Source organism: Callionymus lyra, chromosome 1 (genome assembly GCF_982586985.1).
Source record: "Callionymus lyra chromosome 1, fCalLyr1.hap1.1, whole genome shotgun sequence".
Classification (NCBI taxonomy): Eukaryota; Metazoa; Chordata; class Actinopteri; order Syngnathiformes; family Callionymidae; genus Callionymus; species Callionymus lyra.
Window position 1 is genome coordinate 34,245,099 of NC_141818.1, and position 23,929 is coordinate 34,269,027.

A 23,929-nucleotide genomic window follows, 5' to 3' on the forward strand; every position below is an offset into this window, starting at 1 on the left:
GTCTCGTCTGATGGACTGCGTAACACATAATTTCACCCACAAATAAAACTGATAGAACATAACTCGCAGTGACTTATTGGCGCTGTGAAAATTTTGAAGTGCAGTGGTGTAGAAATATTACAGAAATATTGCTTCATTTTGTCCAGTGCTGCGTCTCAAATCGCATACTACTCTTAGTATGCTAGAAGTTAGTATGCATCAGTTTAGTGTACGTACTAACTAGTATGCAAATTCTCCACAGATAGTATGTCTCAAATCAAACACTGGCGCTACACACTAACCGGAGATCACATGACAGCTTCTTCTTCTACTTTATTTAACAATGTTTCAAGCAGCTGTTTGAACGCTATCGCGGACACCTGCTGGCAGCACGTTTTGCAACTTTGGAAAAAGAAATAAAGAAAAAATATGAGAATCTAAATAATCACGAGATATTTAAGCTGGTGTTTATCCTCCTACTGCTGCGGAAAATGCACCTTTAAAGTATATGCATATATATGCATTTATATATGACGTAACTTCCGTTTAAAACGTCACTAAGATGGCGGCTGTTTAGTGTGTTTAGTGTCCATCGAACCATGCTCAGTTTTGTGGGCGTGTTAGTACGCCAATTTAGTGTGCATGGCACAGCACTGCTGTTAACATTAGCTTCATGCTAACAGAACTGGGCTAACGTGACATTTTTTTCACGTTTTGCGACGTTGAAATGAACGGGTAAATAAACTTTTTTTTTTTTCAAAGGCTGGTTTCCCAGGATGCATTTCCCATGCAATTGCACACAAACAGAATTGTAAAAATTTGAGGGAACGGAATTGAAGGGGAGCACGAATGTAGATGTTAAGAGAAGAACAAAGTTCTACGGCTCCTTCAGTCAGTAGAGTTTTTAATGTAGTTAACAAAAAAAGATGAGAAAATAGGGTCAATAGCTCAATCCACAAAAGTACAAAAGATTAGTGATGGTCATTATTTTCAGAGTCCACTAGATGGCAGCTTCTGCACTATTTTGTTTCACACTATGTATGAAACAAAAAACAGACAGGACAAAAAAAGGAAAAAACACAGAAAACAATTACCATTTATTGACCAAATAAGCCATTTTGTTTTGAGATAAACAGGGTGTCCCAAATAGGTTGACGGAATTTCTAGTAATGTGCTGGTGAAGCTTCATGAAAGCAGTGTCATGTTGTTTAGAGGTCAGTAGGTGGCGCAAAAAATGATGTGATGGTTCAATAGAACAGTTGTTGAAAACAAGGGAAAATAGTATAGAGGCCGCCATCTAGTGGACTCTGAAAATAATGACACTGTTTCATGAAGCTTCATCAAACCATCACTAGCAATTTCATCCTTTTATAATTTGTGGGGAAACAATTCTGAGAAAAATAATAATCATTTTTATTTGTGTATGTTGGTTTTTTCAAAACTTTTTTTTTTTTAAATACATTTACTTGTTTAGTTTCTGAAGGGCTATTAAATGACTCCTCATTTAAACAAGTTCCCACAATTAAAGCCGATCCTGAACGCATCGCAGCATTGAGAAAGAGAGAATTACTGGATAAAATCCCAGCATTCCTTGGGTGAACGCTTTTTTTTGTTCTAGACTCCTACGAGCTGTAAAAAGAATATATTAATTTGGAGGTGAAAACATTTCTATCCATCCTTGAATTGAAGCTGAAGGATGTTTTGGAATGGCGCCACAGTTAGGATGGATATATAAGCAAAGTAGCATCATAGAAATGTGATAAATAAAACTCCCACACTGGTATACAAAAAAAAAGCCTCATAAAAAAGTTAATTTGAAAATCCTCTCTATTTCTCTGAACACTTGTTTGTTCAGTGACCCAAATTAAAAACAAATACCTCTTGTTTTAATTTTCCGGGTGTTAGATTTTGTGGAAATTCATCATTCATTTATTTCGAGCATTCGGTTGAATTACTTTTGTGCTACAACTTCTTCTCTCTAGACGTAGGTTTTTAGAGCCCAAAGTGGGCGGAGCTATGGAGTATTTTAGAGACCAAAAGATGCCTGAAAAATGATTACCCTCCCAAAAAAATTAGGGAGAATCTTCTGCCTGCATTGCCTTGGTTTTGGATAGTTGACTGGCTAACTCCATTTTGAGTAAACACGTGGCAGAAAATACATTTTTAATAAGTTGATTTTCACTTATTTTCCCGTCTTGTTCCGGCCACAGACTTCAGGCCAAAATTGAATCATTTCTCTTAAAATTTTCCTCAAACCCTGTGATCGGATTAAAGGTTTCAACGTTGCTGTGTCGTATCATGTGTTGAAATTAAATATATAAGTAATGATAACCTAGTTAAAACCAAATAAGTAAGAATCTGTATAATACCTGATAAAATCTACATTTCTTCATAACTGAACCCTTGTGTTATCTCAGGGTCAATTTTACCCGAAGAGCCAGACATAGCACAAGGGATACCACAAACACATTTGTTTTCTGGCCTTTGGGTCACATTGACCCTGAGATAACATAAGGGTTAAAAAAAGGAAAATAAACTAATAAATATGCCAATCACCATATTTTCATACACTGAAAATACAATAGTTACACAGTCAGGATCATAAAACAAACTGAGAAAAAATAAAAAAGTGTTTATTTTTATTTCTTTAAAGTTAAATATTCGGATTGTTTTTAGACCGAAACGTTCCAGTAAGCGTTTGCTCTGCTGCCCTCTGCTGGTAGTTGGCAGAATGACATTTAAACGAATTCAACATTTTAACTGAATTTAATTCAATGTTTAATTTATCTTCGTCGTCTTTTTTCCAATACTAGTTGCGAGTTTTAAATTGCTGTGCTAGGATGCCTTAAGGCGGCGCTCTATGTCCAGTTAAGAAAACTCAGGATAAAATGTGAATTCCCTAATGAAAAAAAAAGAAAAAGATTTTCTCCAGGAGATGGCGCCAAAGAGAATGTTCTCGTGAAGAAGCCACTTAAATGTACTAAAATGGATACATTTTCTTTTTCCTATAAAGATAAGATTAATTTGAAGGATTTTCTTGTTTTCATAGTATTTGGTTAACACAAATCTAATTTGAGTTTTTAACTAAGCACCCTGCTATGTTTTTTTAAAATAACTTATAGATCATTTTCGCCATCTTAACCTTACCACAACATTTGATAATGTGTCACTCAAACTGTCCCTCATGTTCTTTGACAACATTAAATGTAAATAATAAACCTTGAGAACACAGCGCCGACTAGTGGGCCCTGAACGCCAGTGCTACATGAACATGGGTTTTAAATCTTAACGTGAAAGAAAAAAAAAAAAAAACTCACTTCAGAAGACTTTATACATTTATTGTTGAACCAGCTTTTGAAATCCAAAAGACAGGACAAGGGATGTTTAAAAAAAACATTGCACTACATAATAAAGTTTAACTAGTAATAACTCTCATACAAAAATGTACAAATGTCTTTTAAAAACACCGTCATCACTGGCCTTCCGATCGTTTTGGTTACAGATATATTACATGGACCTGAAACCACACAGTTTCTTTCAAAGGTAAAAAGCGAAACCAAAAGAAATAAAAATATAAATAGTGGGACTGAGGTATTTGCTAGAGTAACAAGCAACAGAAAACTGCCCAACGAAAACAAAACTTCCCTCTTAAACAGGTGATTAAACACAGGTTCATTCACACAAAAATACGCTGTTCTTGAATCATCGACAATCAAAAATCGGACTATTTAGCAGGAATGAAAAGGACACGAATGACGTAAGACATTTCAGGTTTTGTTAGATTGTCCTAGTGAATCAGACACACACCGAAAACATTTAAAAAATAAAAATAAAGATAAACAATGGTAAACGGGGGAATTTGGTCAGTAAATGTAACGGGAACATTTGGCACCTACTTGAAGAACGAGCTAGAAGAACTCGGACGAGAGCCGAATATAAACAAATGAGTCAAACATAGAAGGACAGACCAGTGAAGTTGAAGTGAAGCCACTCTTAGGATGTCTAGTCGCATCGTTGTTGTGGTTTGTTGCATCAATCTTGAGTCGGGATGAGCTCAAATGTGCTTCTCTGCTTACAATTGTAGAGGATATTATTAGAAGATGCCATCAAGTGATACCAAGGCCATTTAAAGATCAGGAGGAACCACATTTTTTAAAGTTGGAAATGTGTGTCTGAGGGGAAAAAAAATGTCCTGGTCCCGTTTGTGTGAGAGTGTGCGGCAGGCCGAGAGAGAGTTGTGCGTTTGGTGCGTTCACAAATGGTGGGGTCGTGATGAGGTCACTCAGAATCCCGCTGGACCTCGGAAGCATCTGCTCGACAGATTGGACACGTGCGGTTTGACTGAAAAAGACAAAACAATAAGATATATATATATAAGGCATATATAAGACAATCTTGGCTAATGTAGCGGCTGTCGTGGATTTAGCGGCTGTCGTGTCGTGGCGCTAGCGGCTGTCGTGTCGTGGCGCTAGCGGCTGTCGTGTCGTGGCGCTAGCGGCTGTCGTGTCGTGTCGTGGCGCTAGCGGCTGTCGTGGCTCTAGCGGCGGTTGTGTCGTGGAGGTAGCGGCGGTCGTGTCGTGGCGCTAGCGGCTGTCGTGTCGTGGCTCTAGCGGCTGTCGTGTCGTGGCTCTAGCGGCTGTCGTGTCGTGTCTCTAGCGGCTGTCGTTACGTGGCTCTAGCGGCTGTCGTGTCGTGGCTCTAGCGGCTGTCGTTACGTGGCTCTAGCAGCTGTCGTGTCGTGGTTCTAGCGGCTGTCGTGTCGTGGCTCTAGCGGCTGTCGTTACGTGGCTCTAGCAGCTGTCGTGTCGTGGTTCTAGCGGCTGTCGTTACGTGGCTCTAGCAGCTGTCGTGTCGTGGTTCTAGCGGCTGTCGTGTCGTGGCTCTAGCGGCTGTTGTGTCGTTAGCTGCCGTTGTATTGTAGCTTTCGCATAAGCAGCTATTATTCCTGCTGCTGTTAAGTTAGCTGTCGTAGCAGTTTGAGTAAGAGTTAGCCAACTATGTTATGCTATTGGTGACTATAGTGCTATTTTGGTACAATCGACTTTTTTGTAGCATTAGCAGCTGAATATCATTCGTAGCCGTTAGCTTAGCAGCTAAAGCAGAAGTTATTCCATCCGTCATCCCAAATGTATACAGCAAAAGGTCGATTTGATAGTCGAATAGTTTCAGGTTTTTTTTAAACAAAAAACTTGGTGATGCAAAACTCACCTTCAGCCACTTGTCGACACACTTGGCGTGGAACTCGTGACTGCAGGGCAACACTCTGAGGAGCTGGCGAGACTCAAAGTCACACATACACACCACACACCTGCGGGGCAAAGACAACGACATCAACAAACACGGCCAAATCGTAGACAATCACGTCAAGAGGCTCCGGGACTCACATGGTCTGCTCCGACTGATGGTTGTTGGGGTTGAACCTGTAGGACGGAAGTTGCTCTATGTCCGCTTTGGTAAGTCCTCGAGGTTTGGCTTCTCCGAGGCGTTCGGCCAAGTTCAGCAGAGCCTGGCGGGTTTTAAATAAGAGTAAATCAAGTTGCCATTTTTTTTCTCGAATCAATCTGACCACAAGAGGGAGCTCTCACAGGAAGTCTCACCTCATAGTTCTCCACCTCCCCGTCGTCCACGTCCAGCTCCAGGCTGATGGTCGGGGTCACATTGGGCACGGGGAGCATGGACCTGCTGGTGGAAACGGGAGGATTGTCAGTGAACTCAACTTCCCGCTAGTCTACAGAGACACGTCAATCCACGTGGCACTTACAGGAAGTAGGGCAGGAAGCTGGGATGGTACGGTGACGGAGGCACGGCCTGTTGGGATCTGTAGCGCCTGCTGGTGAAGCGTCGAGGCATGAAGTGTGGGTACGGCTGAGGGCGAGAGGTTCATTACTTGACAACGTGTTCAGAAAGCCGTGTGTACATGTGTTGCAAGTTTGTTGCGCACACTGACCACGGTGAAGAGCTCCTGGGACAGCGGGTCGTGGTGGGACAGGAACTGGAGCGGGTTGGAAGGAGGCAGCGTGGACGGAGGTTGGTGGTGTTGGTGATGGTGGCCGTAGCCGAAGCCTCCGCCCACCGAGAGCTGTTCGCCCAAAAGCTCCACCTCGTTCTCAATCCTCTGTAACGGCTGAGAAGAAAAAAAACAAACATTTGTCATTACCATGATGGCACCAGTTTTTAAATAATAAATCCCGTAACTCACTTAACCCTGCCTGTTTTCAAGGAGAACTATTTTTTAAATGTACATAAAAACACCTAATTTTACAAGAAATTGCCAAAAGTAAATGGCAACGTGTCATCGTACGATCCTTGTGTAACCAGTAGAGGGCAGCAAAACACAAGTGGTGACGTGTACGCTTCAGCCGCCTCAGCAATGAAACAATGAACAATGGTGGGCAATTCAATTTCCTTGGGGGCCACATTTGTACGTCGCTGTTGTGATGGGCCGTCAAGCCAAAAGAGAGGAGCCAAAAATTGATGGAAAACACTAACGACTATGCCAATAAAATATTCAACTTTTCATGAAAAAGAAAAAAACGGAGAAAAAAAATCCTGAATCAAGAACCTAGTAGTACAGAGAATTCAACGTCATGGGGCCGCGTGTGGCCCCCGGGCTGCACTTTGCTGACATTCTGAAGTATAAGAACGTGAGCATTTATATTTAATTTTAAACAGTGTTAAGAAAAAGCATCGTTTCTGCCTCAAACTAATGTTCAACTCTGCTCGTGTTCCCGTCAACTCGTCACAGACTCATCGGATGACTTGATGACCACTTCATTATTCGTCAACGTCTACACACCGATCTGGGCTGTTGCGTCTGGAAGGGAAGGAACTGTCCGTGGGCGGGGAGGTGTGGCGGGTGGTGAGCGATGTGCGGGGGAGGCGGGAGCAGGAACTGCGGCTCGCTGGACAGCAGCGACGGGAAGGCGTACGGCACCGGCAAGTGCTGCATGGAACACGCTTGGAGCATCTATAGAAAAGGGAACATAAACGTTACTTCCAGCGCATGCGAGTTCACTTTCGTCCACCAGGTGGAAGCAGAGACTTAGAGGGGGGCCCCCCCGACCAGCCGCTTTTTAAGGGGGCGACACGTTTCCCTGGGAGGGCAGCACGACCTGTACTTTCCATTGACAGCAGAAAGAACGTTATATCAGCGTCTCACCGGGTGGTAGTGTTGTCCTGTGCTGAAGACCACGCTGCAGGGGGCGACGTGCTGGGACGAGCAGTTTGGGGGAAGGTGCTGACTGCTGCACAAGGGTGCTGTGAGGCCATGGGAGTAGGAGACTGGCACCGTGGTCTGCTGGAGCTGGAGAGACGTCAGTCCAATTATTATTATAAATAACCTATTTGAGTAGGTACCTGACTGTCTAGAGAACATGCAGTGGAGAAATCAGTCTTTTGCTCTTAAATCACTTTGGAAAACATAAAAATGTGTTGGGTTAAAAAAGGAAACAAGAAAATAAATAATATTTCAAGCCAAAGACCTGAAAAATAGTCTATGATGGGCAAAGTTTCAAAAATTAACTTAAAAGTGACAAAATGTTGTAAATAAGTTTATGTAAAAAAAAAGCATAATCATGCCTTGGTGTTATTTATGAAGCTGAGCTGGAATTGTAAATGTATACATTAATTTAGTTTTTTAAATCTCAATCTTAACAATCGAAGTAGTAACTCTTTCAGTTCAAGAAATACTAAAATTGAAAAGAATAAAGGAATAGAAAATGAAGTAAACTTAAGAAAGAAAGATGGTCTAATTATGATCTGTCATTTTAAAGAAAATGTCATTAATATTGGAAAAATGTTTTTTAAAAAAATGATATCAACAAATGTTTCATCATGCCTCGAAATTATGGAGCAGCAGAAATTATCATTTAAATTAATATTGTTTGGTTCATTAAATTAATGTTTATTGTGTTTTTTTTATTTGAATCTAAAACATAAAAGAGGTAGATTTTTCAGGTTAACAAAAACAAAAATGGCTGATTCAGTGCAGAGTTTAAGGAGAAAAAAAAGAAAGAGTTGAAGAAAGTGTAGTATAAGAGTATTATTATGTTAGGAAACGTTTAAATAATCATTTAATTAAAAGTGTCAGAATGTTGTAAATGATATTAAAAAGGGTTTGATCTTGCCTTGGTGTCACAAAGCTACAATGACATTTTTATTTAATGCATGTTGTGTTTGGTGATATTTCCTTTTTATTAATTCTTACTATAAACTTGTCCCATGAGGTCAAGAATATTGTAGAAACTTATTGACATGATTCACTACGTGCTCAACAGGGCCACTTAAATACAGTTAAATAGCCAATTAACAATGACTTTATTGCAGTATTACCTGTTCGTGCAGGTCCATGACGATGGCCCCCTGCTGCTGCGACGTCGCCTGGTGTTGCTGCTGCTGCTGCTGTTGATGATGATGATGAAGATGCTGGTGGTGGTGATGAGCAGCCGGGTGCAGCAGCCGCGGGGACAGGGCCGGCGGATGGAAGGCCCTGGGCTCTTCGGGAGCGGCGCCCCCGTGAGCGAGGGGCTGGCTGTATGTGGTGGACGCGTGCATGGCGTACGCCTGGTGTGCGGCTGAGGGATGAGGGTTCTGGCGGAGGTTCTCATCCTGGAGGTCGGTGGGGGAGAGTCGTGGCGCCGAGACGTGGCTGGCGATGTGGTGGTGGTGGTGGTGCGGCGGAATGTTTCGGGAGGGCCGGGAGAGGCGACCTCGCTGGCGCCTTGCAGGAGGGCTAGGGAAGATTTGGAAAAAAAGTGTCTTTAAGTCAAAAACGACAATGTTTCTGAAGGAAAATGAAAATTATGAAAATAAAAACAATAAATTAACGCAATAATACATTTTTAAATAATGAAATGATAAATATATAAACAATAAAACTAGTAAACATGCACACTCTAGTACAGAAATAGCAGGTTCTAAACTAATAATAAAACATGTGCATTAATCATTTACCCAAGTGGTTAGAAAACATGTTATTGTTATGATTGTAAACCATATTCCTTTTTAGTTTGGTTGCATTTTATTTATGATCCTAATCAGTACTTTTCTTTGTGTACATCCAGATCTAGACATTTACCTGCGTCTGTGCCGGGCCGGGGTGAGGCATCTCTCCTGGTGATAATGTGCGTGGGGGTGGAGCTGCCTTCGACTCGGAGGTCCTGACTCCCACGGCCGGATGGGGGGAGACGGGGTGGATGGAGGGGGAACGGATGAGGTTATCTGCTCCAGCATGGACTGGCTGGAGAGCCTCTGGCGCTTTGGACTGGGACTTTCCTCGCTCTGAGATAAAGGAGGGGAGGGAAGGAGAGGGGGAGAGAGAGAGAGGGGATGGCATTGCGGTTACTGACCCATAGCGCTGGATTCAAAACACATCCAATTCACTGTCCCGCCGGCAAACACTCTGCCGAAGACACTCGCCTCCTTTGTGACTTGTGGCATTTCCTGCATGTGTGTGCTTATGTGAACGAGTGTTTGTGCGAGCGAGGCCGTGTTATACTGGCAGAACTCAGAGGCCCTCAGGGTTCACAACCACTTCCTCCCAGATTGAGGAAATGTGAACGCAAGACAAGCACTTACAGGCCCATGTATCAGTCACACCCTCCACAGCACATGTGTACAAGTCCTTTTACATTCAGACACACAGGAAAATCCTTTAAGTTGTTGTTCATTTAATCACATTTAAATAAATTAAAAATAAATAAATCCATAGAAAATACAAGGACCGGTTTTTCTTCTTTTTTTTTTCTTTTTTTTTTTTTAATAGGGGTGTGTTGAAACCTTTTTGAAGCCAAGACATGATCAGCTTTAAAAGCTGCTGGAGCCAACTGTAAGTAAGTAAGTAAGTAAGTTTTATTTGTATAACGCTTTTCTAGACCAGGGTCACAAAGCGCTTAAACAATCAAAACAATATTCAATAAAGTATATACTTTAAAGGTCAAGATAAAACTGATAACACACAGGAGTTCCAGAAAATCAAGGAAAAGCCTGAACAAACAAAAACGTGTCAACAACAACAACTGTGTCCTGTTTTAGTGGTCGGAATTTAAACGGAAACTCAAAAATTGTAAAGAAAATAACAATAACAATAATAATAAATTAATAAAAAAGTTACCATTATTCTAAATATTTAATAAAATTATATTATAAAATATCAACCAATAAATAACAAGGATGAAACTATAATTAAAAGTAAAAAATGACCTTTTTAATATAAATCAATACAAGTAATTGTCTAAATATCCAATGCGTGCTTTTTCTTCAAGACTAGAAAAAGAGTATTGCATTACCAATTTCCCAAATATCCGTCATTGATGGTGACAACACCCGACTTCGTCCAGGTTCTAGATGAATCATGGTCTATGTTGCAACGCTATCGTCTCATCTGTGACTCACCTGACTTACCGTCAAGCGGTGACTCTGACTTTTGGCACTCCGTGTGCCTGAAAAAGCGCACAAACACACACCCATGTGTCACTTATTAGTCACTCCCGCCAGAGCGCGAAAAGAAAAAACGTTGCCGTGCTATCAGGAACTTACTGGTTGCTTCAGAGACGCGAAGCTCGTCCCTTTAACTTTCAACAATTACATTTCAAGTTGGATTTGAGAGAGAAAAAAAACGTGACTCAGTTGCTGTGACTCCACACGTACGACTCACAACGACGATAGCTTACAGGAAACAGCTGGCAAGCAAGTGGCCGAGAAACACACAGTTATGGAAACTGCCTGCAGATATGCACCAATTCACAGCCACACTCACACACACACACACACACACACAGGCAGCTGCCACTGTTTGACTTTTGGAAGCAAAGAGAGAACAATATAATGCTCCTTAGGGAAACAACACTATTTCAATAATAGTTCTTTAACACATCAATGACTCATGGTGCCCTTTGATAAGACACAACACCACCAAAATAAATATCATGCGTCCGTGAAAAGAAGAACCAACACCAAGAAGTACACGCTGGCTTAAGCCCTTAAGTCAGGTCGGTTCAACTAATGTGCTTAATGTTCGACCTCAGATCGGCGCTTTTTTTGGGTGGCTACATGTTGGAGAACAGAATTTAGGGCTGGGATCGATTATACATTGAATCCATCTTTGAGCTATGAATAACAAGGATCAACTTCTCATGTGAAAAACTAAATATCATCCATTAACAATAGAAGAACCTTTTCATTTAATTAAAGATGCCATTTTGGAAATTACTTATGGTACACAAGTAATAAAAGAAAGCTTAAACATTCATGCAGAAACAAACACCATCCTCTTGTAATTATCTTAAACTACAAGATGCTTAACAACTAATATATAAACACATTTTAAACACACGGTCACAGTATAATCAAACACACACATTAATACCCATGTAGGATGAGAAAAGGCCCATTTTTGGGAATTAAAATGAAGATTTTTTTTAATTCTACTAAAAATAAAATCGCCATCTTACATTTCAAACCTATGCGTCTGTAAAACCAGATCCATCATGTGACCAGAACAACAATGAACATTTAGAAAGAACTACTAATGAGCAGAAGATCGACTTCCCTTTCTGCCATGTTGCCGTTGACACTCAAAGATAGCGGTGGTGTGTACAACTTTATACATACAATTTTAGGAAATTAACCCTTGTGTCATCTTAGGGTCAAGGTGACCCTGAGGCCTGTGGTCTCACACAAGGGATACCACAAACATTTGTTTTTGGGCCTCTGGGTCATATTGACCCTGAAAGATAAAGCATTAAGAACACCAATTAAAAAAAAGAGGTTTGAGATAATTTGGCTTTTTACACATTTATCATCCGACCAAGTGGAAATACAAACCGGCCAAGAAATAATGTCCCTGAAAAATGGAACCAGAATCTAGGCAGAGGCAAAGCAACGACGAATACAGTTGAATGCTAGCAGGGACCATAGAGAACACAATGGGGGGGGGCCTTGCCCAGGGGACACGAGCGACATGCACATCTCCCCAACAACCCTTCAGCGTCCCACCCAACACCCCAATACCCTTGGGACAGCCACCCTGTCCCTTACAATTCCTAAGCCAGCCATTGCATTGCAAACCATCACACACACATGAAGACTGACCATTAGTATGAAAGTTTAATAGGCCTGTCCACCGATGTTAGAAGGAAGAAGCTTGTGTGGCGAGATGTGTGTGCATTTCCTCTCAAACAACTTGCCATCAAACGTCTCTGTGAACCCACGCCTAACAGCACAGGACAGGTACCACCATGCATAGACGCAGGAATTCATTTGTGAGAGAGGGATGTGCTTGGACAGGGCGGGGGAGCAGAGCACTGTCGATCAATTCCCAAGTCCAATGGAGGTCGTTTGACCCGTGTCCAGATTGCAGGACAACCCTTTTAAGCAAATTACCAGGTCGACGCATTTCTCTTGCCGACCACAGTTTGGTTGAAGGTGTGAAAAAAAAGTAGCACTACACAATCGACTGTAGAATATCGCAGTATATCATGCTATTGTAATACACGGTCATCGTCGTGTCGAAACCCGTTTATTTCTTTTTACAAGATGCCATTTATATTGATACACGGTGATAAATAGATAGCACTTTACATTATTACTCCTTTTAAATAATATGTTGATGAGGTAGACTGTCAACCTTTACCTCTTTCTCATCCACGAATGATACATTCAATGACAATGGGATTGCGTTCAGTAATAGTGTTTGGCGTCCAATTTTTGAACAAATATCAAGCGTTCTTGAACACTCGCTTCAATGAGAATGCACCAGACATTTGCATCCATGAAAACATTAAACGTGGGGACGAGTAAGAGGAACTCAGTCACAGAGAAACAAGAGCTTGAAACCAGAGCGAAAAAAGAAACGCCTGGTCCGGAAAATGTTTTGACCAAAGTCTGAAGGAACTGCCTGCCGACACAGGCTCGGTCGGCACACACCGTGACTTCCAGTGGCCCTGGAAACATTGTGAACTGTGGCTGATATTACAGCACACTCTGCTCTGCTCACGGTGTGAAGACCACACACACACACACTTCACATTGAAGGAGGGAACGCATCATGCACACACACAGATAAAAGGACACGCCCATCTTCTTTTATCCCTCCGAGTCCCTACTTGAAACACAGAGGCGTTCACTGGCCATCAGCTGTTGTGCCGTCAATCGAGGGAAGCAAAATAATAAAGAGCGGCTCCGGCCTATTGAAGGTTTGCCGCCTTTCTTTTCTCCCTCTCTCTCTGTCTGTCTTTCTACGCCGGGGCGTCAACACATCGCCTTCATTAATATTAGTAAGAAGCAGCTCCTCCTCCTCCTCCCCCGCGTGTTTCCTTTCCATCAACAAGATTTCAAAGCACATTTCGCTTTCTTCACCACCGTTCTCCCTTTCCCTTCCACTCCCTTCTTTTCTCACTCCCACCAAGTCCCACAGCTGGAGGTGAACAAACACCTCCCTCCGTTCCAGCTTCCTGCAACACCTTTCTCATCCCCTTTGCTGACACAGAAGTGAGAGCGATGGTGAGAAGCCCATCACGTGCAGAGGACAAACTTGGTTCTGAGAGCCTAAGCAAGCATTTTCTCAGAGAGTATATATATCTATACAATCGACTGGTCCATTTTTACAGAGGTAAAAAGCGTGAAAGAAACATGTCTGGACTCATAGTATTCAAATAAATATAAAAGAGTTTCTCGTTTGTGACGCTCTAGATACGGTTGGCTATCGAGAAATTAGAATCTATTGCAACCGGGATAGCTTTTGGAAACGCCCAGAATGCAAAGGTTTACATTTTTAGTCGACGAAATGGAAGAAAAGCCACTGAACACCAAAGAAGACGAGTGCAGAGGACGGGTTTTTATTAATAGAAGCAGAATCGGTGGAGAAGGTCAGACCGTTTCATTCATAAAATCTAAAAAATAAACCTAAAATTAAAAAAAAAAAAAATGGAACTGGAATAGAAACAAGGAATAGGAATTGTCACCGGAAGTATTCAAATTAAAAACACCAAACTAGTTCTAGAGAAAACATGTCCGACACAAAGCACGGAGAACCAAGTCATTTTATTGCCTGCAGAAAGAACGGTATGCTCAAATTCTAAGAGGATTAGTGGGTTAGTTTACCCCAAAACTTCTTCTTTTTCTACTCACCCTCAGTTTGACTAAGGGTTGGGATTATTAATTATAAATCATGTTAAGTAATACGTTCCTTTTTAGAGTTATAGGCAAAGAGTACATCCATTTAAATGAAGCAACCGAGGGCCCAGGGAGGAAGCCACTAAAAAGATGCTTAAAAGCATCCATTTATGCCTTCAATAATGCTTGTATGAAATGTCAATATTGTATCGAAGCATTGAGAATTGTTCCTTAAAAAAATTACATAAGCTTATATTTTCAGAGTACTTTTTAAGGGTTTTCCAAAACAATTATTCTCGTCAAAGCTTACAAATAAGCAGAACGAATGCATATGGGTGTATTTAAGCATCTTTTTGGAGAAAGATCAACATGAGCTCCAGAAGCTTCAATTAAAATTAAGATACATTTTTCCCTATAACTCTAAAAAGGCTTACTCCTTACTTACTGAAAATAATCCCAAACCTTAGTCGACATTAGGATGAGTAGAAAAGGAGTGAAGTTGGAATGTTGGGTGAACTATCAATTGAAGAAAAGATAAAGAACATAGATTATTCTTGCCAACGAGTGAAACTGATGTTGGAAACAAGAAATTTGATGGTAATGTTTGGTAAAGGAGAACAAACAGACGTAATACACATCATGTTCAGCCGGCGACCTCGACTGCAAACAAGATATGGCCCCTTTTGCGATTAAATCCGACACCCATGCTCAAGCGGAACACTCAATTTTGTCATTTGCGTCTTTGACGCACGTTTGGTTGTACCTTTTCAATGTGTCTCCGGTACTATACCGGAAGTGATCATTTGAAATCTTTTAATACATTTTCGGCTTTGCTCATGAACCACAGAAATAAGTACACTTTCAAATATTAAAAAAATAATAATAATATTTACCTTATCGCTTTCGTCTCCATACGCATGTTCTGGATGGCAGTGGAACAACCCACCAGAAGCTCCTACAAACAAATGTAATGAGATTAACATATGCAAACAAAGATTATACAGAACATCAAGGGACTTCATTTGTGTGCGAATAAATTGGGAATATGTCAGGGTGAATTAGCAAACAATGCTTTTCTATGGCAACAGGACAGCGAAAAATGTGTAAAGCGTTTAATTGGGATTTTAAAGGACCAAAAAATGTTTATTAACTATATAAATAAGAACAAAAATTCAACGTAAATGGGAGAACAAGATGTGCTCAAACATCAAATACAAAGATCTGCCATTTTCCTTTGAGAATACTACAAAAAAAGGAAGTAAAAATGATCATGTTTGATGTATTTATTTCATCATAGTCACTAGCAATACATACACAATATATCTGGATTAGCACTGATCTCTAAAATACAGATACGGCAATTATACTTATGAGATGAAACGGATCACACCAAGAGATCCCAGATTATCTTGAGAAATCTAATCCGATCATCGATACAATATCCCTTTGGAATGACAAACATGTTTTCGCAAGACACATACTGACCATGTGTTCACCGCTAAAGCGAAACACATGGTATCATCTGGTGTGTGATGCTACTACGTGTTCACACGGACCATCAAAACAAATACAGTAATCAGGGATCAGAGAAGAAACCCGATCACGCAGCCTGCTCGTATCTCCACTCGAGATTTGTACTTGTTTTCGCCTTTTCATTTCTATACTGTACTATTTAAGTGTCGTTCGCCCCCCCTCTGTCATGGGCTTGGATTCAGCGGGGGCGTCCACAACACAGATGGTGTCAGCAATGTAACGCTGCAAAGGGGAAGTGCTCCCAAGGGCACAGCAGCCACGTCTACCTTCATGACAGAGATACCAAAAGCTTGACTAAAAAGGGATACATGATAAAAGGAGCTTTGTCAACTTTGTTTGTTTGCAGTTTTCTGCTGCGCCAATCATTCTGCTTTGATGTGATTGAAGTACTCCCATCAATCTCGACACCTTTGCTACTTCAAATGGGTTCTTAAAACAAAGGGATTAAGTAGGATACCTTCACACCAGCTCAGCTAACCGGGTGAAAAGTTTAAGCATACTAGTGTAGGTAAAGAGCACTAGTATTTATGAGACATACTGCAGAGTCCTCATCTGAACAACACAAAAAATAATAATAATCACAATAGGCTCAAAAGGTAACCTTTCCTGCTGAACAGTCTCCTTTTTCACATCGTCCACATCCAGTGAACCGAGTCAGGGCCGAGTCACAGCGACGGAGTCGCTCACTGGAGCTCATCTCTCAGGAGCTACTGAACAGGTTTTAAATGATTCAATGACATCATGCCGGCTGTTGGGAGCAGCAGACCGAACATAAAATTCGCCTCCTCTGAGGGCCATGGGAAAAGTTGCGGACGGCTCGGAGAGAAGTGCAATGTGTTGGATAGTGCAAATCTCCATTAAAGGAATTCTATTAACATCAATGTCGGCCAATTGTGTGTAATATAACAATCCAAGGAGAAATACGGTCTTCGGAGCAGTTTATTTCGATCAAATCTAGAACTAGAAAGTAGGTCTTGCCTAGACACTCCAACGTCCATGTACCCATGCACAAAATAAGGTAGTAGCTCGATCAAACACTCAGAATGCCGTCTGTGGTCTTGATCTGCGTGAAGCGTAAAGTTAATTGAACCAGAGAGAATGCTTGTCGTCATGACAATGACAGAAGTATCCGATATCCAGTTTGTTCTTGGGCGACGAAAGGAGCTACAGGCAACGTTGAGTAGGCCATTAACCCTATTATGCAATTGGCTCAGTCAGAAATCTAATTTATATATTTTTGTTCATGCATTTATGACCCTTTTCCACCGGCTTGTCTTGACCCTACTCGACCGGACTCTGTGTCGAGTTTTCACTAGCATGATACGTCAAACCATATACTATTTTCAGTAACAAAAAGGAAAGTAAGAAAGAAACCCACCACTTATTTGTTTTAAACAATACATGAATGCTTGTGTTTGATAAGTAAGCCATTGATAAATTTAATTTAATTTTCCCAACGCTAAATTATGATGCCTCCCCCCCCACCACCAGTAGGTGAGCACAACAGAATAATGTTGAATACAGTACAGACATGTGTAGTGGAAAAGCACCATTAGTCTAATCTAAGATGAGTAACTTCTGATGTAGATGATATGGTAGATTCGTTTAAGTGAATTTTGTAAATTATAATAGGAGGGTGGAAGGCGGGGGGGGGGGGGGGGGGTTGTGATTGCAGGCGAACAGCATGGGTGAGTAAGAGACCAAGGGTAAGATGGAAAGGGGGAGTGTGAGTGGAGTGGGTTGTGGCTTCACCCTCTTGACCATTATTGATTTAATGCAAGCCTCCAAGAGCATCAGCTATTTCTATCCATTTCCTCTACCTCTCCACCCTAGTCAAGACACCCTAGTTGCACATTCTTCCTTCCCTCCTCACACTCACCATTGCTTCATCTCCCCTCCTTCCCTGCCAGAAATCCATTTCCCTATCTGCCGGCCTGCCCCCCCACCCCCCCACTCCCAGCCACCCACCCTACTATAGATCTTTCTGCTTTATCTTCCTGCATCCACGTTTCCTCACTTTCTCCATCACATCATCTCTCAAAAAAACTCTTTTAAACAGACATTTTCTTGCTCAAAACTATGTGGACGACAGTTATTGCCCAGCTGACAGTTACGAGAGTGGCAGGCATGCTTGACAAAGCGAGCAAGAGTTACTTTTGAAAGTCTGACGTGAGCCGCCTCCTCCCACAGTAATCTAAAGGTGTACATTAACTCGGTTTGGCTCCAACAGCTTCCCGCACACACACCTCGCACCTTGGCCCAAATTTATGTCGAGCAAAATGTTGAGATGGAAGCTTTTAAAGGGTGGCTTATATGGATGACATCTGTCATATGGTTCAAATTCTGACGGAGCAATTAACAGCGTCTTATCAGCTTTTATGAAATGGCTACAGAAGCTTTCATGAATTTAAAAGCATTCTCTTGACATCCACATTGTGTGGGGGGAAGGGGTGGTTGTTGGACTAAAAAACATCTATTGTACCTGGAAGTTTGTGCCCACAAGTGGGAATCAAACGTGTGGGTGCAAAAAAGGCAGGTGAAAGTAAAAAGATGTTGACCACACATACAGCAGATAAACAGGGTGATGATCTTTAACTTCACCTTTGACATTTATTCTCATTATCGTTGTTATTATAGTGCGCAACTAAAGAAAAAAAACAATTAAATCCTGCGACGGTGGCGGTGACTGAGGACGAGAGGATGCATTTTACTCCAGCTTCTTTTAAATCTTATGTTATGGACATCTTATGGACATGTTTTGGCCTCATCGTTTCCTCAATTCAATTTCGCAAAAAGATGCAAGTGCATGGAAGTACGTTGTGTTTGGACATGCATCGTGAGCCGAGTGTATCGCCACAGCCATAAAAAGAGAATGCATGCGGCCACTTCTGTTGTGGACACAGAAGTAGTGGACTGTAGCAAAGTGGAGGGGCAAATGTAGAGTGGCCCTGGTGTGTGTCCCCTCTGCTGCTTTGGGCAATCCATTAAAACGATCCGTCCATTAGACAAGAGGGACGAGGGCAGGGGGGGGGGGGTTCGGAGTGGGTTCACTGATGTATGGAGAAAGAAGATATGGCTGGGAGAGTGTTGGGACAGTGGATCGGCATGAGCCACCAGCTTTGTATTCTTATCAATGAACCACGAACAGTTTTGGGCACGATGATTCATTACTTAAATATGAATATCAAACATTTATTGCAATAAACTAGTGGTTGAACTACAGGAGGCCACCCTGGCATTTAGCTAGATGAACCCTTCGTCCTGGGTCTTTAAAAATCAGAATAAATATTATGGCAGGAGCTTTGAAAGTGAGATTGCAATCAAGTTTTGGGTTTTTTTTTAGTTTCATTTTTTTGGTTTGATTAGCTCAGAACCAAGGGGAGTTTTGAAATTGCCCTTTCCTTCAATGATTAATATTTTAGCTTAAAAAAAAAAAATCAGAGGGAAAGGAAATCAACTGATCAACCAAATGTGCCGTCAATGTAAATGCTTTTTCAAAGGCTTTTGGGTAAAGTCTAAGTCACATATATGAAGTAAATACACATTCTGCGTTCTGTGAAACAAAAAAAAAAGCTGAATGCTATGGATACAAGTCCCATTTAAGGAACTTCTGACTTAAAGGTGTGAACCGTTTGTTCTTAATTTTAGCAACAGTTTTCCTACTCCTACTAGTAAAAATGTTAAACTGACTGTCACTAGGAACCATTTAACAAAGACGAATTTTATTTTTTAAAAATGTAATTAAAGTCCCCGGGTGGTGGTGGTGACCAAAACCGTTAATAAAAAGCTTAGTGAGACATTTCAATGAGAGAATAGCAGAGTTATCTCGGGAACTCTGCTGGATACAGTTGCAACTTTAGCCAAAGACATTTCCCCCATTGAGTGCAACAGGCAGTTGGGATGGTAAGGGGGTGGGGGGGATTATATATGAATGACCGAATATCCTCTCAAGTAACTGCAAAAAAAAAAAGAATATTTTGTCTTCAAAGACCAGCAGTTATGTTGGTAAATTGTACCAAATGACAATTAAATGTGAAATATTCTGTTTGACTAGCCAAGTTATAAGCCAACTTAAAAGGAGAATGACACAACCATACACATGTTGAGCCAAGACACTAAAGAAGCGGAGAAAACAGGGATGATGTGAAGCCATTTTAATCAAAAGGGACCTCGAGCAGAGACGATGGACTAGGCAGGACAGTCTGAGATTCAACACAAGTGTGGCAAGTTCTCCAGTAAGCAGCCACAGGGACTCAAAAAGTCATTTTGTTAAAGTCATCTTGGAGGCAAATGGCCCCCAGAACTTTGACTACTGGTTTGGACTTTCCTAGGATTGATCTTAAAAAGGCAAATTTATGAAAACTAGACACAAGGGGTGCCCAGTGTTTTTACCTCGGTTGTACAAATTGTCATTTTCTAGCAAGAAGAAATTTAACTCTTCACATTTAGTGCACGTCAATGTATCTGCCCAGAATTTTAAAAAAAAAGAAAAAGCTAAGTATAACCTTTTATAAAGAGCGGCCCGAGTAAAACACCTGGATTTGCATTAGCTTAGGTAGAACTTTGGCACTATTATCACTATATATAATACTACTATTGTGGAACAACAAATAATGGACCTTTTAAATGTCTACTCCACCCATATTATAATTCATTTAAGAAAACTTTTATTGCCAGTGTTGTGACTACAACAGTGGGATTTACCTTTTTTTTTAACTGAAATAAACAATGTCTCGTTTCAATAAAAAAAATCTCTTGAATTTACCTGCTGCCGGAATGCGTTGCGCTCCAGGGACGGAAGCCAGTCTTTGCAACCCGGGAGAAGTGTTGCTTCCCGGGGCTTGCAGCTGGTTCTCCGGCTGCTGGTGACTCTGAGCCCCGAGCAGGAAGCGTCCACCGGGCTGATGATGCTGTGGGTGAAGTTGCTGTTGGTGCTGATGGTGGTGATGGAGGTGATGGTGGTGGTGATGGTTCGATCCCACGACTCCATTGGCAGTTAATCCATTCCCATTGCTCGCACCGAACTGCTGGAAATATCCCGAGCGGGAGCGTGATCGAGTCCTGGGGGGCTCCATGGCCATTTGGCCGCCGTGGAGCGGGTGGAAGTAGAAGGAGGAGGACGCCGCCGCTGCTGCCGGGGACTGCGGCGGGGAGGCGTTGGTGGACCCGAGCTGCGTAAAGCCCCTAGCGCCGCTGAGGCTGTAACTATAACCCCCAAGTCTTCGGCCCCCCTCTGCGCCCCCGTACTCTGTCCGCTCGGCCGACTCAGCCGCCCCTGCCTCGTCGAATAAATCAACCCCTTTAGGACCGGGCTCCGGGGTGGAGGGCAGCCGGGGGCAAACTCTAGGCTCCTGAGTCGTGGGCTGTCCGGTGGCTGCGATTGGCATTTCCTTTCGGGGGATTTCCTCAGTTTCCTCTTCTTTTTTTTTTTATTTTCCTTCCCTTGTTTCCTCGTTTCCTCTCACGCCGATTCAACTAAAAATATAAAAATATATATAAATTCAATATATTGATCTCAAACCAGTAACACACTCCGTAGCCCACAAATAAAATTAAAAAAAAAAAAAAAAAAACAGTACAGTTTTCTTAACTAACCCATCAACCATTTTCGACTCTTATCTTTTAAAAACAGGAAATACACGCGTATGTTTTCAGCGGCTATAACGACGTCTGGTTGTATTAGCTCATGGCAGGGAGACATGCTAACGGAACTACACACCGAATTTACGCCTATAGAAATTCAAAGTGGGGGTGTTTGAAGTACACCGGGGGGGTCCCGGGACCCCGAGGGTGTAACGCGACACGAGTTTCCGCCACTTTACGTAGTTTAGGACATTTTTTTTACTTGTTTTTAGCGAGACTGTGTGGAGCTTTTTTTGCTAGCTTGCGCAGCCAACAACCCCTCCTCCTCCTTCACCGCCACCGCCGACCAAACAGGGAGAAAAATCTCCACCCACGCCTTCAAAGCCAGTTAAATACCCACGGGTCGTATGAAGCAAACATGGGGACACACTCTGGGGAAACTTGGGGCTTGTTTTTAATCCAAGAGCGAGGCTTTAGCCGGTCATGTGGCGAAGACAGTCTCGGGAAGCGCACAAAGATTTTTTTTTCGGGGAAAAAAAGTGGTAAATCTAAATTTAAAACACGGTAAACCGGGCGGACATTCGAGATCCTTTTAGACTCGACCGAAACCCGGGTGGTTTAAAAAAAAAAAGGCTTACCTTAGGAGCGCTTTCACGGTGCGATTGTGTCGATAACAGCGATCCTGTGTATATGTGTGTGTGTGTGTGTGTGTGAGTGAGCTCCACTGTGTCAGCGTGAAATGTGACAGACCGTCAAGCTGGATTTTGCCAGACCCGAGCAAACGATCGCAGATGAATCCACAACCCCAAACTACGTTCTCCCGCTCTTTCGCAGCCCTAAACCCCCCCAGGGAAGAGAATTGTTAACACGCGATATCGCCATTCAGTGGGAGAAACACGTTGCTATTCATTTTTAAATCCTCAAGTATACGTTTTTTGGGTCGTTGTGGATCGTTCGACGAATCGGCGCTCGACTGGTTTGACCTGTTCTATCAGCCACTGTGAGTAGCAGGGAGGCAGGCTGCAAGGGGCTTTAAATTATTTATTTACAAATACCAAAGCCCTTTGCATTGCAGCTGTCTTCTCCAGAGCTAAAAGTTCGCCTTTAACGCAATTATGCGGTAACTTTGCTCTTGACAACTAAAGTGGCAGTAGAGTTATGTATGCATTACTGCAGTATTGTTTTTTAATGTATTTTTAAATGATGGAATTTCTATTAAATACAGGGATGGGGGTTACATTTCCAGATCGTATACTATGTTTCTGTCAAGAAAGATATAATGTGGGGGGATAAAGAAAACAAAACAAAAAGATTAACATAAAATAAACTCTAATATACCAGTAAAATAAACATAAACCGTTTGTATAAAGTAAACTGATAGGGAATACCTTAAATATCAATTAATATTTATTAAAAAAAGATTGTATGGGGAAAATTCCCCCAAAATTACAAAGATAAAAACAGGGTGGGGGTCTTAAACAATGAACTTAACAAAGTCGTTTGAATAGTTGAGATAAAATAAAATTTAAGTTGTCAGAAAAATGTTCCACATATGCCATCCATTCCGTTTTAATTTGATGAGGTTTTATAAAAAAGAATACACATTTTCTGATCCTATTTGATCTTAAAAGTTAATACTCTGAAGCTCAATTATATCATCCAGCATAAATATCCTGAATAACACTAGAAGTATCTCCCTTTTCAGCAAAGGAAACTCATTTACAGGTAGAAGAAAATGACTCAAAAGTCAAAGGTCGCGACTAAAACGTGTGATGCTTGCGTTCGTCCAAATTGTACGTCCTGCCTTTGTTCCTTCCACACACACTCGTCCTCTCCTTATTACCGAGTGTGATACTACTTTGATGATATGCAAATAACTGACTCCTCCCTTCTCTGTCTCTAGCATCAGTTCATAGTCATGCACACACATCACACGGGCCCATACAGTGAGGAAGTGGCCACTGAGAAGAACAAGGGTTTCTTTTTTGCCTCTCAATAATGGTCAGATAAGGACAGAGATAAGGGGGGGAGGGAGAAAAGTTGGGGGTGAGGCGAGAGGGTGTAACATCAAATGGGTGTGTTGGAACAAAAAAAAAGAAAAAAAAAAGGGTGTAAGGTAAACAGAGACTGGAATGAATAGAGACTGGGAAGTGTGTAGACTGGGGTGAGAAAGTGGAGAAGGTGGGGAAGTCTCGTGGGTGTGTTGGAAGGGTGGAGGCAGGATGAGTAAGTGGGTTAGGGGTGGTAGAAAAAAAGGGGGGATGGGGGTGTAGAGGGGGCTCTGGGGGATGGGATTGAGAATGGATGGGGTGGAGAGGGAAATGGAGAGACGGTGTGTGTTGAAGTGGGGGGTGTTATTTTGCTGACATGCTCTGTCATTGGTTGGTTCAAACTGGGGGAGGGGCAGCCCAGAACCATACTCCCACCAGCTGTAGGGAAGAGCAGAGAAACAAAGGAGGAGAGAGAGGGGGGCAGCTATGCGTTTTGATGTTGATATTGTGGTTTAATTAGATTCCTGTCTAAGTGGCGGAATGAACGGTGCTGATCTGATAGAAACAGGCATTGTGGACCAGCCGGCAGTCTTTGTTTGAGTAGGGTTGTTCTGCACATGCGATGCTCTTGATCTGGCATTCAAATTGAGAAAAGAAAGGCCGCAACTCATCAATGCCGATGCTCATTCCTGGAGATTTGTCGCGGCCCTTGCAAGGAAGAACCATGTTGT

At 41.9% G+C, this 23,929-nt stretch overlaps 1 protein-coding gene across 2 annotated transcripts; it reads right to left on the reverse strand.

Annotated features, from left to right (window-relative positions):
• Positions 1-3,296: 3,296 nt before the first annotated feature.
• Positions 3,297-21,948, reverse strand: rnf38 (ring finger protein 38). 2 transcript variants are annotated; one of them, XM_087803970.1, is made up of 13 exons: positions 21,846-21,948; positions 20,390-21,099; positions 14,985-15,046; positions 9,056-9,258; positions 8,311-8,710; positions 7,139-7,282; positions 6,776-6,946; positions 5,927-6,103; positions 5,741-5,844; positions 5,577-5,658; positions 5,364-5,485; positions 5,188-5,287; positions 3,297-4,320 (listed from the first exon to the last, which is right to left on the reverse strand). In XM_087803970.1, exons 2-13 carry the CDS (start codon positions 21,009-21,011, stop codon positions 4,258-4,260), a joined length of 2,250 nt encoding a protein of 749 aa, XP_087660096.1. In that variant the 5' UTR covers positions 21,012-21,099; positions 21,846-21,948; the 3' UTR covers positions 3,297-4,257. The 2 variants fall into 2 exon arrangements, with proteins under 2 accessions (XP_087660096.1, XP_087660086.1); XM_087803960.1 differs by having other exon boundaries at positions 5,577-5,661.
• Positions 21,949-23,929: the final 1,981 nt, after the last annotated feature.

Excerpts from the sequence above, each read along its gene's own strand:
- rnf38 (XM_087803960.1), bottom strand. The coding sequence starts at position 21,011 with ATGCCAATCGCAGCCACCGGACAGCCCACGACTCAGGAGCCTAGAGTT. Across the intron at positions 15,047-20,389 it reads GCAACGCATTCCGGCAGCAG|GAGCTTCTGGTGGGTTGTTC; the intron begins GTAAATTCAAGA and ends ATTTGTTTGTAG. Across the intron at positions 5,662-5,740 it reads AGCTTCCTGCCCTACTTCCT|CAGGTCCATGCTCCCCGTGC; the intron begins GTAAGTGCCACG and ends CGTTTCCACCAG.